Raw genomic sequence first — 14,807 nt, forward strand, 5'->3', positions numbered from 1 at the left:
CTAGTTTACTTACATCAAATCAAACCTTGCCACGTACTCATGCGTCTAGGAATTGTTGTTGAGGTGTCACGCACCAGATAGCTCTTTTCAATTATGGTACAACGCACAGCACAAAGTACATTTGGTAGGTTGCCGCTTACAGCTAGATATTTTGGTCAATCTTTTCACAGCTAAGACTCAGATTGGTCCTTCTCTTTAAAATTCCTTTTTTAATTACACCTATGTCGTACCTTAATTACACCAGCCCATTCCCCTATCACTCTACCCACAGTAGTGTGTGGTCCATCAATCCGTCACCGTTAATAGGATGGTTGACTCATCATTGCAGGTACCAGATAAATCAAATGGAGAAAAGTACAGACCCATGATTTATCTGTTTCATGAGAAAGGTAACAAATAATTATGACGAGTAAATGGTAACAGTGACTTTTACCATAGAGGTTGATAATTATGAGAGAATCTTGCGTAGGGCACCCGCACGGACACGTGGTGGGGAGGGTCAATCACTGTTCAGCAGGGGGGTGTTTTGGGTATTTCACTTTAGGGAGCAAGGGCAATTTCGGAAAAGATGAAAAATTTTCTCTCTTCTGATTGGATGGCCGTAAAGACATGTGGTGGGGAAACCCCCACCTAAGAATTTCTCTGATAATTATATACTAATATAAATTTGACGCATAAAATGGTTGTGTGCAACATAGGGCATCATTTTTTTTTTCTATCTTTTTACTTTCATCTTACAATAAATTTACTCTGTTTGTTATTGAGAATTCTAATTAGTAAATTTGCTGAAAACATAAACATAATGATTGATGTTATAGTTTATATATTTGTCTGCATAATTTAACACAAATTAGTTGAAGAATAATTTTCGCTAAACCTAGTTTGCAAATAGCATAGTAAACTACAGTTTGGTGTGATGGTTAGGAAAACGACATTTCTATTTTTGATGAAAAAAGATTCATTATTTATCTATGTTTTCCTAGACCACTTGGAACTTTTAACATCTTTTGTTATCCACTTGGTAAATTAGATTCCTAGCTCAAGACCAAGTCACAAATCTGATATAAATGGTTTCTTTATGAAAGTGAAGATTACATATATCTTAAAGTCTATATCAGTGATCCAATGTGTAGCTAGTTATGCAGTGCAATTTTATAATGACTGCTTACTCGAGTTAATTCTCACAGTAAAAGTAAAAAGCGGAGTTCATTCTGTTGGTAAAAAAGAGAGAGTAAATTATAGACAGTGAAATGAGTTTGTAGACTTGCCCGTAGAGGATAGAGATTCTATAGCATATTTACTGTACTGGTCCAGGTACTGCGGACACTTACTGTAGACCAATGGAGTTGAGTAAATCCACACCTCCATTAAAGGAAAGTGGGAATCACGGCCCAATCACAGCCAACTCTACGGGCCGTCTTTGTACTAAAATGTGTTAAAAGCCTTAAAAGCGTCATTAAAATATGACAGCGACTCTTTGCCTCACCACAACGTGGAGTGCGTCACACTCCCCACTTACAGGCGCGTGATCCCACCTCTCCTCTCCTCATTCCCTGAAAAAGAAATGAAAAAGAGCCGCAATCGCCTGCTTCGAGACTTCGCGAGACCAATGACCACCATTCAATGACGCGCCGCCACGTCAGAGGAAGTGGGACCGAAAAGTCCGGTCGAAACACGTGGCGTGCGCACGGCGGTTGAGGAGTAAATAGCTAAAAAAGGAACGAGGTGTTTTTTTCTGAGGTTATTATCTCTCGTCGTCGCAATAAAACTAGAGAGAGCTTCTTCTTCAGTGAGGTCTGTAGAGAGAGAAACTGATACTCTCTTAGAGAGAGAGAGAGAGAGAGAGAGAGAGAGAAAATGGAGGATCGACTGGAGGAGGAAGGAGAAGGAGAAGGAGAGGAGGTGTTAGGTTCGAGCTTGACGATGGAGAAGGTCGCAGCAGCCAAGCAGTTCATAGAGAACCACTACAGAGCTCAGAGGAAGAACATACAAGAACGAAAAGAAAGGTATACGCTGCTCCAATTTTTTGCTGAATAATGCAGTTTAGGTTAGGAATTTGAGGTTCGAATCACAAAGACTTCATGTTTGGGAGCACGAATTAGAGTAATCCTATGGCTTGGTTTGTTCATCAATTTTTCAATTTCGTTTGCTGTGGAAATGTAGCAAGAGCGAAATGTGTGTGATTAATTCGATGTGTATGGTTAATCGGAACGTGTGCTAGTAAAGAAATCAGTGTTTGCAAGAGATTGGAAGCAATCAATTACGAAGGAAATGAGACTCAGTATCACTAAATCTGATCCATCTGGATTCTGATCTCTGCTATTATTGTTTTTTATTTTCTACTTTGATCTCCTTAGGTCTGTTTTTGTCTGATTTAGGAGGTGCATCTATTAGACTATTACTCGTAATGTATACCAATCTGTCAACTAGATTAGCTGGTCATCTAGTACTGAAAATTTGATTCTCTGAAATGCGACGAAATGCATTATTTTAAACAAGTTGTGATCTTCTCTGAGAGAGGCAAATCCTAATAAGTGCTCACCTATGTTCTCGGGGGAAGACTGCACTCGAGGGTAGCTCTCCTCTCCAAAAGCTCCAATAAGAAGGTTTCCCTGAAACTTGAGGTTAATGAAAGACAGCATTTGCTTTTGATAGAGTTGCACGCTAAAGTTCTAAAGGCGAGGGAATAACAAATGAGAATTTTCTCTTCTATTATGAATGCTTACACGAGAGGTTTCCTACAATATGATTTATATTCATTTGTTTATCTGGAATAGTTGCATATTTTTTCTGTAATTTCCTCATGATATTGTTTCTGTACCTTGCCTTTTTTCTTTTTGCAATATCCCTATTACGTCTATTTCTTGCAGATCTGTTTGTAGTACTTTGTACCAAAAAAAATATTGTTTTCTTTTTTAATACACGTTATACTCCATAAAATGCACATATAGAATAATAAGATCCCAAGAGTTTACTATAACTAAAAACTAGTTTGACATCAAGATAAATATCTACAGTCTCAATAGAAGGTATAGTGATGGAGTCTTCTAAGGCAGTTGTAAAGTGTTGTAGTTAAACAAATGAACTAACGAGTGTTTGATATGATTTCTTTTCATTGCAGACGATGGGTTTTGGAAAGGAAATTGGCTTCATCAGACGTGCCAAAGGAAGTACAAATCAACCTGATCAAAGATTTAGAGCGAAAAGAGACGGAGTTCATGCGACTTAAAAGGCATAGGATATGTGTTGACGATTTTGAGCCTTTGACCATCATTGGTAGGGGGGCTTTTGGTGAGGTCAGTATTAAACATAAGATTCTTAAAAACGTATTAAACAAGTTGTCTTAAAATTAACTTCCATTTTGAAAACTATGCTTGTTATATTTGCCTCTGGATTCCTGTATCTGTTTGCAATGTTGTTGCTTTTAGTAGTATGACTTTCCTAACACACACTCAAACATATAGGTTCGATTGTGTCGGGAGAAAAAATCTGGCAATATATATGCCATGAAAAAGTTGAAGAAATCTGAAATGCTTATGAGAGGACAGGTAAGACCTTACATGTGACTTTTGTAACAGAACCTACCACTGGAACTTGTTCCAATGTTTTATTGAAGCAACTATTAATGTTCAAATTTTTTGTTTTGTCCTATAGGTGGAACATGTTAGAGCTGAAAGAAACTTGCTGGCTGAAGTTGCTAGTCATTGCATAGTTAAACTTTACTACTCCTTTCAGGATGCTGAGTATTTATATTTAATAATGGAATATCTGCCTGGTGGTGACATGATGACTCTGCTGATGAGGGAGGACACCTTAAATGAAAGTGTGGCCAAATTTTACATTGCACAGAGTGTACTGGCAATAGAATCTATTCAGAAACACAACTACATACACAGGTGGAAAACATCTATCACTCTTATGGTGTTGATTTCTTTTTTCTTTTGTTATCAGTTTGCTCACCATGTCATAATTCACTGTCTTTGCAGAGACATTAAACCGGACAACCTTCTTCTAGATAAAAACGGTCACATGAAACTCTCGGATTTTGGCCTCTGTAAGCCTCTTGATTGTACAACTTTACCTGCACTGCATGAAAATAGATCTATGGATGATGAAAATTCAGCAGAACCAATGGATATCGATGGATGTTTTCCTGATGCGGATAACAGGAATAGTTGGAAAAGCCCCCTTGAACAGCTGCAGCATTGGCAGATGAACAGGAGGAAGCTGGTATGCTAGTGTCTTCTTCAATTTTTTTTTGCAGTACACCTTCAGCCTTAGACCTTAAAAGTTATCCCCTCATTCTATTGCATTTTGTTTCCGAAAGGCATTTTCGACTGTGGGGACACCCGACTATATTGCACCTGAAGTGTTATTAAAGAAGGGATATGGGATGGAATGCGACTGGTTGGTTTAAGCTTCAGTTTTTACTTATCATATTACCCCTCATATTCTCTTTCATACCTGTTGTGTGATATGACTTATTTCATTTAGGTGGTCACTGGGAGCAATACTGTATGAAATGCTTGTTGGATACCCTCCATTTTATTCAGATGATCCCATAACTACATGCAGAAAGGTAACATGCATCATTATACCTTCACATAATTGTAACTTTTGTGATTATCAATGTTCTGCAGTTAATCATAGGTTTTCTAGGTCACTAGAGTTTCATGTACATAAAGTTCAACACATCTAGAAAATAATGCGAGAATGGAAACCGTGGTTGCCAAAACTATTGATGATTCCTACCAACTTTTTCAACCATGACTAAGATTGACATATGGATTATGGAGTATCTCTTCTTGTATAACTATTTCAACTATTGGCAATCTTGACATATAACTGTATCATGTAAATTATTTCATCAGAGTAGGCCATATTTCAAAGAGATTTAAGAGGTAGCAACATCAAGGACATGTCTTGGCATGTCACATATTTATATCTGTTGAATAGTTTCATTCTTGATTTGTGCGTTTTGGACTTTAAATTTAATTGGGTAGTATTGCATCTGTGCTGTTAATTCCCTATTCTTTGCCTCCACCGCCTTTGTTTTACTATAATTTGAGGAAGCCATAATTCTATAACTACAAATCTGCCTTTTTAAAAAATAAAAAATAATTTGATATACTCATATACATAACTTAACAAAGGAGTGTAACTATATAAAACTAATGTAAGTCATGGCATATGAAGTGTCTTGGATTTGTTGCTTTCTTAGGCAAGTGAGGCATTGTCTTAGGTTTTGTAAGGATTTAATAACCCTGTTGTTACTCGTCGTTGTTACATCTTGAAACTGTGTGCTGAACGCTGGTATAGCTTGTTCTCAGAATTATTACATTATAACAATATAGTTCATTTTCATTTTTATCTAAAGTGAAAGTGCATCTCTCACTCTATATCTGTCAATTCCTGTCAGATTGTTCATTGGAGAAATCATTTAAAATTTCCAGAAGATGCAAGGCTGACACTCGAGGCTAAGGATCTCATTTGCAGGTTGCTGTGTGATGTTGAACATAGGCTTGGTGCACGTCAAATCAAAGTAAGGCTCTCATATTGATAATATGTTATTAGGATCTTTCATCAATCTCTTGTGCCTTATATTTGTAAAAACTCTGTTGTGTCAGTCTCATCCTTGGTTCAAGGACATTGTGTGGGACAAACTTTATGAAATGGAGGCAGCATTCAAACCAGAAGTGAATGGGGAGCTTGATACCCAAAACTTTATGAAGTTTGATGAGGTATTGTATTGGCTTATTCTTCTGTTTCCTTATTTGTTTGTTTCACCAGCATTATTCTTTCTTCTGTTACTCTTATAGTAATGATGGTCTTTTTAGTTCCTTTACTCTTTCATATATGTGTTATCTAGAATCAAGTCGGTGCCAAATATGATGCTCTCATTGATTCCTTATCTTATCTTTTTCATGTGTGATTAGCTGGATCCTCCAGCATCAGCAAGAACTGGTTCAGGACCCTCGCGGAAGGTTTGTATCTTTAGATGCTGTTTCTGTACTCTTGATATGTAATAATCCTTTTCCTATGACATAGTTTCCATAATAAGCTGGTATTGTGATAATATTCGCATCTACTAGGTTGGGTTTATTAACTAGGCACCAGTGGGCATAAATAATTGCACATATGAAAAAAAGTATCTAACTATGTGTGTGTGTGTGTGTTATTTTATTTTATTTATTTATTTTTTTCAGAATTGTTTGTTTGACTTTCCCTTTTCTATCTTTACTTGTTTATGTCCAGTGGACATACAGAATTGCACATACGAAAAAAAATATCTAATTATATGTGTGTGTGCGCGCGTGTAATTTTTTTTTTTTCTTTTTTTTTTCAGAATTGTTTTTTGTCTTTGCCTTTTCCATTTTTACTTGTTTTTGGCATGGGCTAAAATCAAGTAGAAATCGCAGACTTTAGAGTTCATATTAGTGCCATCTAAACTGATATTTCCTTTTTTTTTTTTTGACTTTTTGAAAACAAGGTTATCTTGTACATGGTTTAGGAGTGAATGATGCCTGTTCCTTATCACCTTATTATTTCATGCAGCTGCAATTGACTCCCAAAGATCTAAACTTTGTTGGCTATACATACAAGAACTTTGATGCTGTAAAAGGGCTTCGCCAAGCTTTTGGTAAGCAATTGTTACTCCCATCTGATGACGGGTCATTGCTTTCTAGTTGTTTTCTTATGGCATGGGGGAGGATTTTTGCGACCCATGAAAGCATATTCAATTACATTTTTTTTTTATCTAGTTACATGACTTGCTGCTTCTACTTGAGCAGAGTTTTCTTGCTCACTTACATATATCACCGTAATGTTTGCCTTCTTTTGTCTATAACTCGATATACTGTACTACAGAAATGCAAGATTGATTTTCAGCGCTCAGCTTTGCTGTTTACAATGATATTAAGTTTCATTTGCATAGAGATGTTGATGCTGAAAATGCATGTCCATTCCGAAGTCCAAGCTCAAAATTTGAACTTCAGCTTTGCGTATGCAATAGTCTAGTTGATGGGGTAGTAGTACTGATGAGATGATCAAATAGCAACACCCCCCCCTACTCAGTGGGGGTGTACTCCCCTCTGTCAACTCCCTACCCATGCTAAACTAAACCTATTTAGGAAGAAGAGGCAGCACATTGTTAGAAATGCAAATGGTTACTTGATGAATGCTTATGGTAGTATTTACGCACACGTTATTGATCATTTTGCCTACGGTTTTGCTTGATTAGAAAGAAATACAGTCTTAGCTTTCTTGGAACTGTTTTCACCATTGCAGATTGGACCAAAAGTGTATCATCTGATTAGTTTAATGTATTTTTCTCATATCAATGATCTAAGTATTTGATAAGTATTCTCCAATGTCTTCTATTGTGAATCTTACTAGATTGAACTTTTGTCAATTTCTGCAGCTGATGCTCGAGTAGAATTCACTACTGAACGGGCAGCAAGAGAAACAGAGGTACAAATGCTTGCATCATCTGGTGATCCTATGTTACCATAACATCAAATCTTGGGAGATAAAGTGGCAAGCTGATAACGCAGATATTGCACATATGCTTGATTCGAGTTCAGACTTTATAAACTCTGCATATGTTGTGAATTGGCTGCCTTGCAGCTTGCATGCCGCCTTCATCCAAGTGTACAGTAGTCATTGAAGAGCTTCATAAAGACCCTGACAGGGGTAAGTGAGACTCCAGTAAGGTTTCGTTTTTGTGAATTAGAACTTAGAATGTAGTCTATGAACTTTGGAACTGGTGTCCTGGCTGCCCAGGTTGGCAGTGATATAACCTTGCCTTCTCTAGTGGCAGTTTCTGGTCCAACTATAATTCATAGCGAATTACCAAGAAACTCAGTAGCCATTTTAGGGAGAACTTTTCTCTGTTGTGTTGTGTAAAGATTGTAAGGTAAACCTAAATTAGCTATGAATGGAATAGTAGTAAAAATATCTTGCCTTAATTTGTTATTTTGGCCTGAATATAACCCTTCTGGCCAAAAGCAAATTACAAATTTTGATTTATCTGTTATATGCCACATTTAGCATTTGTTAATACCAAATTTGCATCTGCAATATACTGCCTTGAATTTATGTTGATTCAAAAGTACGCGATCTCGTTCACAAGTTTGAGGAGACGAGTCACAAAATAGTTCGAAGTCGGGAGTGTTCATTTTAATTACAACCAAGTCAAAGTGAACATGTCACATCCCGAACCTGGGTCAATTTTTGTTTTTTTTTTTTTATAATACTTTTCCGAAATCCGAGGTGTGAGTAAAAATAAAAATAAACAAATAGAAAATAAAATTGACACTTTGTTAATGGAATTGACTTATCAGTTCGATATAAGGATAAATCCAACTTAAGATCACTAAGAGTACTCACTTCCGAAATAATGATCTTACATATGCAAAACTCCAACTAACTCTAATTGCTTTCGATCACTAATCTTCATAGTTCTTGTGTTTAATAACCTACAAGACTGTTAAGGGGTGAGCTCAATCTGCAGCTCAGTAGGGAGCTATTCCTCTTCAAACAAACGATAACCACACAATCATCATATGGTATGCAATATGCATGAATGCATGTTCTATTCCCGTTAATTCACACAGCAGAATAAATTAAGCCTACATGTCCCATACCATGTATTTTACCATGAAGGTGACTCAAAGTACTCAACTATATGAACTAACCACCCAAAATCAATCCCCTAACCCTCTTTTGCTAGTCATCTTGTCCATGCCCCTTTCGCCAGTCCCGAATTACCCTTTTCATCCCTATACTAATTGCGCATTAACAATGGGCATACCTGGGATCTGGTACCTGCTGAGGTTATGGACTTAACTACGCAAAAGATGATTTCAAACTTTCTTCTACCAATAGCATTACAGATATCACCATTGCCACCCTTATACTTCATATGTACTCAGTGGATGATGCATCAATTGATAATATATACTTCACAATGTAATTGCATCAAATATGCATCCATTCCATAACAAACATGTCAAGCAACATATATGCATACAAAACAGTTGAGTAGAGGTTCCCCATATCCCCCTACCTGGATTCCAAGCTATTGTATAGATACATATTCCTTCATAAAAAGTAAATATCCAAGTACAATTCACATTTCCTATGCATAAGCACATAATTTATTTTAAGGATTAAATACTCGTTACTCCTCATACTTTTGCATGAAAAACAGTTTAGTCCAAATTTTTTAAATTAAACAGTTTAGTCTTTATTCTTTCTAATTCTCACACAACAGGTCCTAAAATGACTATTATACCCCTCACTTTTTATTTTTTTTCTCTTCTCTCTCCCTCTCCCTCTATATATATATATATATATATATATATATATATATATATATATATATATATATATACAGATCCTATCCAAAGCGAGGCCTCGCTCTGAAATTAAAGTGCGAGGTTGGAGCTTAGGGTCACTTTTCAGTCGCATATCCACATCTCAACCGTTCAGTTTTTAGGTACTGAGAGAGGCAGAAAAAATAAAAAAATAAAAAAATAAAAAGTGAGGGGTATAATAGTCATTTTAGGACCTGTTGTGTGACTGTTTAATTTTAAAATTTTGGACTAAACTGTTTTTCATGCAAAAGTATGAGGAGTAACGAGTATTTAGTCCTTATTTTAAACACAAAGCTATGATTCTGACTAAAGAACATACTTCACTATAGAGCTTATGTCTTAATAAAATGGTACCTAAAATCTCAAGCCATTTAGAATTCATTTGAAGTGCTAACTGACCAACCAAAATGTCTTACAGATTTGTTATGATGAAAAACAGATATGGCTAGCAAATTTCACAACGACATAAGTATCTCATATGAATTCAGAAAATGGTGTCACAAGTTTTGTTGAAAAGATAAGAGTGTCTATGTTCAGTTTGTGGTCGACCGAAACAAGTTTGAATAAAGATAACGTACTGTTCAAATGAAACAGAACAAACAGAAACATTGTGACAATTGCAGAGTTTCCTGATGCAGACCCTCAACTTCGAAAAATCATAATTTAATCTAGAAAAATCCTTTTTATCAGATTCCAATTCTGAAATGATCTTCAAGATGTCTACTGAAACTTTTATGAAGACTCCAACTTCAAATACCCAACCGAAACGTACATTTTTTGGTAAAAACGAAACTGGGTCTAAAACTCAGAAAAACTGATTTACAGAACGCAGACCTCTGTTTTTAGCCTCAAACTTAACCAATGAATTTTTAATGAAATTGTACGAAACCATACATATATCAAGCTTACATTATAAGCTTTCAAGACATACAAATGGTTTCTAAAATGAAGGTCTAGATCAAAAGATATGGTTGCTCAAAGTTAACTAAATGATTATAATGCAGAAACTTGTTCTAGCTTTCTCCAATGCCTACAAACTAATGGGTAAAGCTATGGTATGTTAACATTTCTCATACATCAACTATTTTTACCACTTTAAGGACTCATGTTACCACTTTGAGGACTAATATTACTATTTTGAGGACTCATATGGTAAACTAAGGCAATTGTATGCATGTCTTACGTTAACACATTGTAGAATTTTACCAAACTAATGTTTGAGGTTACTGCTCAGTCTAAGGTTGTTAAACTGATTCATATAGGTTCTTTGATCACTCTAATCTCTTGTTGTGAAGTCAAAATAAGAATTCCAACCTAAACAGCAAGCTAAGAATTTACTCGGGACACCCACCTTTAGAAAGCCAAGTTTCTTATCATCTTAATCTGCTTCTATGCTTGCATTCTGTCTGAAAATCATTTAGGTTACTAATTGTGCAGAAGCTTAAACCAATTTAGACAAGAACTAAGCTAAACATAAGAACAAGAATAACAATTAAAATAGCTTATAGGACTGAATTCACCTTAATTTGAATCCTATTCAGAATATCAATCAAACTACTCTTGTTAATTCCTCCTTCCTTCACTTCAGGTATCTCTCTCACGTCTCATGTTTCTCTCTTCTATTTTCTCTTCTGATCCTTCTATCTTAATCTCTCTCTTTTGTTTTCTTCTTTTCTTTCATCCTCCTATTCCTCATATACATACTCTTCTTTCTCTCTCTTTACTTTCCTTTCTTTTCTTCTGGCCCCCTATTTCTCAGTGTTCTATTCCCTTCTCTTTTCCAATTTATAAAATTGAACTTGAGCTCCTATTTATACTAATTCAGTTCTTGGACATCAAGCAAAACAATCATATTTTTTTTTTGACTTTGTCAAGGGGAACCCAAAGGCTTCCAAGGCCCAAGATAAACCCATTCGGCGCATGTGAAATGCTCGAACTGTGCATTGCAGCACAGTGTTTGGCCACTTTGATAGCTTCGGGGTTCGAACCTAGGTCGGGGAGCACACCCCACTAGGCAAGAACCATTAGGCCACTTGCAGTGGTTGCAAAACAATCATAATTAAATCTGCATATAGATGTGTTCGTCCATACCTATCACTTAATGACTTGATCACCAAGCATTCAATAGATATACTTGTACAATCCTATCTCTTAATAGAAGCCTTCATCAGTACGTATTGCAGATATGTATTAAAGCTCTTAACCCTTTATAACTTAATGACCAAGGTTATATATAAAAACATATATGAAGAAGATAAGCTTTATTTCTATAATATGGGGATATCCAGGTGATAGCAGTAGACTAGAAGTTTTAATGATGGATAAATAGAGCTTGAGCTATAAATTGAGTGATGCCACCTCGAGCTACTAGCTAGCTTAGTCTACAGGTTCATCAACACCTATAATTCCTAACTTTGCATAATCACCCAAATAGAATACTTACTCACACTTGGATACGAACAATGACTAATAAGAGATTCATTGATTGGGTTTATAAGGTCTCATCCGAAAATGTTTAAACCAATTGAGTAAAACTAGCTTCCTCACAAGTCTACATGTAATAGGTAATAGACTTCTCGAACACGCACACACACACACACAAGCTAGTAAAGAAAATATTATCACACGATCTAATATATAATTAAAATTTCAGGTTGTTACAGAACACTCCCATAACATTCGGGTGGATATGGTTGAGAAGCTCTCTTCTCTACTAGGGTTTTATCGTGGCGGCGGCGCTGGTATTTTAGCCAAGGAAATTGGAGTTTCCTCTTTCTCTGGTAATTTTTTTTTTTTTTTTGGTACAATGGGGGCCAGAGGCCCAAGCAAAGAGACAAAGAAAAAACTAGCACTATAGTGGTCACTCTAGAGCGAACAACACCAGCAATGTCATCAAGAAGAGTATTAAGCACAAAGGCTGGGGGGCTTTGAAGGATGCAAATCCCAGGTGAGTTTGAGACACTAGCTTTGGCCATAGCATCAGCTGCCATATTCCTCTCTATGAACGTGATTGACCTGGACATAAGAGAAGAGCTGCAACAATTGTTGACAATTTCTCAGTAGAGTCCCCAAGGGGTGAATAGCAATGTCATCATGTTTGACGAGTTGTACAAGCACAGAAGAGTCAGATTCCACTTCAAGATGAGTAATAGAAGCATCAAGTGCAAGTTTCAGACCATAAAATAAGCCCCAAGCCTCTGCCTGCAGCACTTCTCCGAAGCCAATGTTGCACATAAAACCACTGATCCAATTCCCAGAAGAGTCCCTAATGAGACCTCCTGAGCCAATACTACCATCACTAGATTTAGAACCATCCACATTTAGTTTGAAGAGATTTTCCATAGGCCTGCACCATGATAACATCTCAACCTGCAGAGGTCGTTGCGGCCTTGGTTTACAAGTAGCTTTACAATACTCAGAAGCATAACCAACAATTACTTCAGAAATATTGTGAGGAACACAAAAAGCTTGCTCGAATATACCCTTACATCTCCATTTCCATATGTACCAACAGCAGAAAATGAAGATAAAATTCCATTGAAACTCTTGCAATCTCGCATTCTTTTGAAATAAGTTCGCATAAAGCCATCCATTCCAATCTAGGGAAAAACTTTCTTTGGTAATTTTGATGATGGAGGTGGTGGGGTTTTCCTCAATTGGCTTATTTGTGCACCAATCAGATCTTGGATCCGTTTTCTATTTATGCTCCTCCTTCTCGGTAGTTCTCGCGCTAGCCTCTAGAGGGGGTGGTGTTCGCTGATGTCTACGAATCCGTTGGTGAGGCTTCGACTGAATTCTCACCTGGTTTGTTGGCTATGGCGGGGGCTTCTAATCGGTGTGGTGTTGGTGTTCCTTGTCGGATCGGATGGAATAGCGACAACCGGCCGATTGGAGGATGATGGACTTTTGGTAGTAGCGACAATATTGATGGGGATGGCTGCTTTTCTGCCGCTTATCTTGCTGGTGGTGGGTTCGTTGGTGAAGCCAACGTTCGTGCTGAGGTCGACGGCTTCGGGGGAGGCTCAGTGGTGTTTGCCGATAGCAGAGCTGTCTTCGACGGCGTGGCAGTGGTGATTGTTGGTGGCGAAGTAGATCTGGGTTTTCTGTCGGCTTTGGACCTTGGGCCGGCTTTGCTACTAGGGTTGTTGCTTTGGACTTGGGCTTTGGGCTTAGTGTCAGGATTTGGGACAATTTGGCTTGACCTAGTACATTGGTGTCTCTGGGCCTTTTAGGTAGTTTAGACCTTGGGGAAGCCCCCTCTGTGTAGGGTGGTCCTAGGCAATTTCGAATAAGTTAGGGAAGACCTTGCTCTATCACCTTAACATTGTCATGGTTACTCTGGTTTTGGTGCTGATTTTAGGTTAGCGATATTTAGGTAGCTCTAAGGTTACCTTGCATGACTCAATATTGATGTAACCCGCAAGGGTCGGTCATGTTTATGTTGTTATCTACATTCTTAATTACTATTAACGGATTGACGACCCAATTTTTGAAAAAAAAAAAAAGAAAGCCAAAAAGAATTAGTCGCCCACTATTTATCCCTGCATTTATTTATTTCTATTTCTCTAAATTCTAGAAAATTTTAAGAGATTATTTGGGAGCTCAATAACTTGAAATTAACCCCAAGAAGCCCAAGAGATTATTTTATTATATTATTTACAAACTTTTTAACAAATTTTCTGATAACTTTCTTTACGTTACCAAACATCGGAATGAAAAGTTGTTGGAAAATTTCATTTCCCTTCCTATGGGAAAGATAAAGGAATTATTTTTCTTTCCGTGAACCAAACGAGACCTGAATGTTCATTTAATTACAACTAGGTATAAAATAAAAAAATAAAATTAAAATTGTGGAACATCGTGATTTGGATACCGTAAAACCTACACTAGACCCTCAAGTTTTTTTCTCGGGTTGTGTCAGCTCAGAACCTATCCTCTCTCCTCAGGAATTTTCTAACTTTTTTTTTTTCAGACTTGAAGGAAGAAGATGTGGCTTTACCTTCCTCAAAGCACAACTACAAGTGAGATTACTTTTACTTATTTTGTTGGCTTGTTGTTTCAGCGAGCGACCATTTTAATTTTAATGAGTTTAGGTGTGGTTTAGATAGGACGCCAGGTTAAATTCCGGATCTTCTTATGTAAGTTCTGTTAGACTCTGGCCTGTTTTCATGGCTTTGTGATATCTGATAAAATCAAATCCTTTCAAAAAAAAAAAAAAAAAAGCACAACTACATTAAGTTTTGAGATACTAGAATATAAAATTCTGTCATTATTTTGTTTAGAAACGAAATTAGAGTTTATTTTGATGATATTGTCAATTTGTCATACTTCAAAATTATGTAATCTTTTATACATTAATCGTATTTTCATAGAAGAAAAAAAAAAACACCTGCACTAAGCTTCCCAAAAAGAAAATCCCTTTTCAATATT

The 14,807-nt window shown here is 36.7% G+C and overlaps 1 protein-coding gene across 1 annotated transcript; it reads left to right on the plus strand.

Annotated features, from left to right (window-relative positions):
- The first annotated feature begins 1,765 nt into the window (after positions 1-1,765).
- On the plus strand, positions 1,766-8,026 carry LOC133739856 (uncharacterized). The gene is made up of 12 exons (XM_062167663.1): positions 1,766-2,006; positions 3,122-3,296; positions 3,465-3,548; positions 3,655-3,896; positions 3,987-4,230; positions 4,328-4,407; positions 4,495-4,579; positions 5,420-5,542; positions 5,628-5,741; positions 5,937-5,984; positions 6,556-6,640; positions 7,421-8,026. The coding sequence occupies exons 1-12, from the start codon at positions 1,858-1,860 to the stop codon at positions 7,510-7,512; spliced, it is 1,521 nt and encodes a 506-aa protein (XP_062023647.1). The 5' UTR covers positions 1,766-1,857; the 3' UTR covers positions 7,513-8,026.
- The last annotated feature ends 6,781 nt before the right edge of the window (positions 8,027-14,807 follow it).

The sequence above is a fragment of the Rosa rugosa genome, chromosome 3, assembly GCF_958449725.1.
Source record: "Rosa rugosa chromosome 3, drRosRugo1.1, whole genome shotgun sequence".
Classification (NCBI taxonomy): Eukaryota; Viridiplantae; Streptophyta; class Magnoliopsida; order Rosales; family Rosaceae; genus Rosa; species Rosa rugosa.

Bases quoted from the DNA above. Each gene is read 5' to 3' on its own strand.
- LOC133739856 (XM_062167663.1), top strand. From the start codon at position 1,858: ATGGAGGATCGACTGGAGGAGGAAGGAGAAGGAGAAGGAGAGGAGGTG. The intron at 4,231-4,327 runs GTATGCTAGTGT...TGTTTCCGAAAG, and splicing joins AGATGAACAGGAGGAAGCTG to GCATTTTCGACTGTGGGGAC. The intron at 4,408-4,494 runs GTTGGTTTAAGC...TATTTCATTTAG, and splicing joins TATGGGATGGAATGCGACTG to GTGGTCACTGGGAGCAATAC.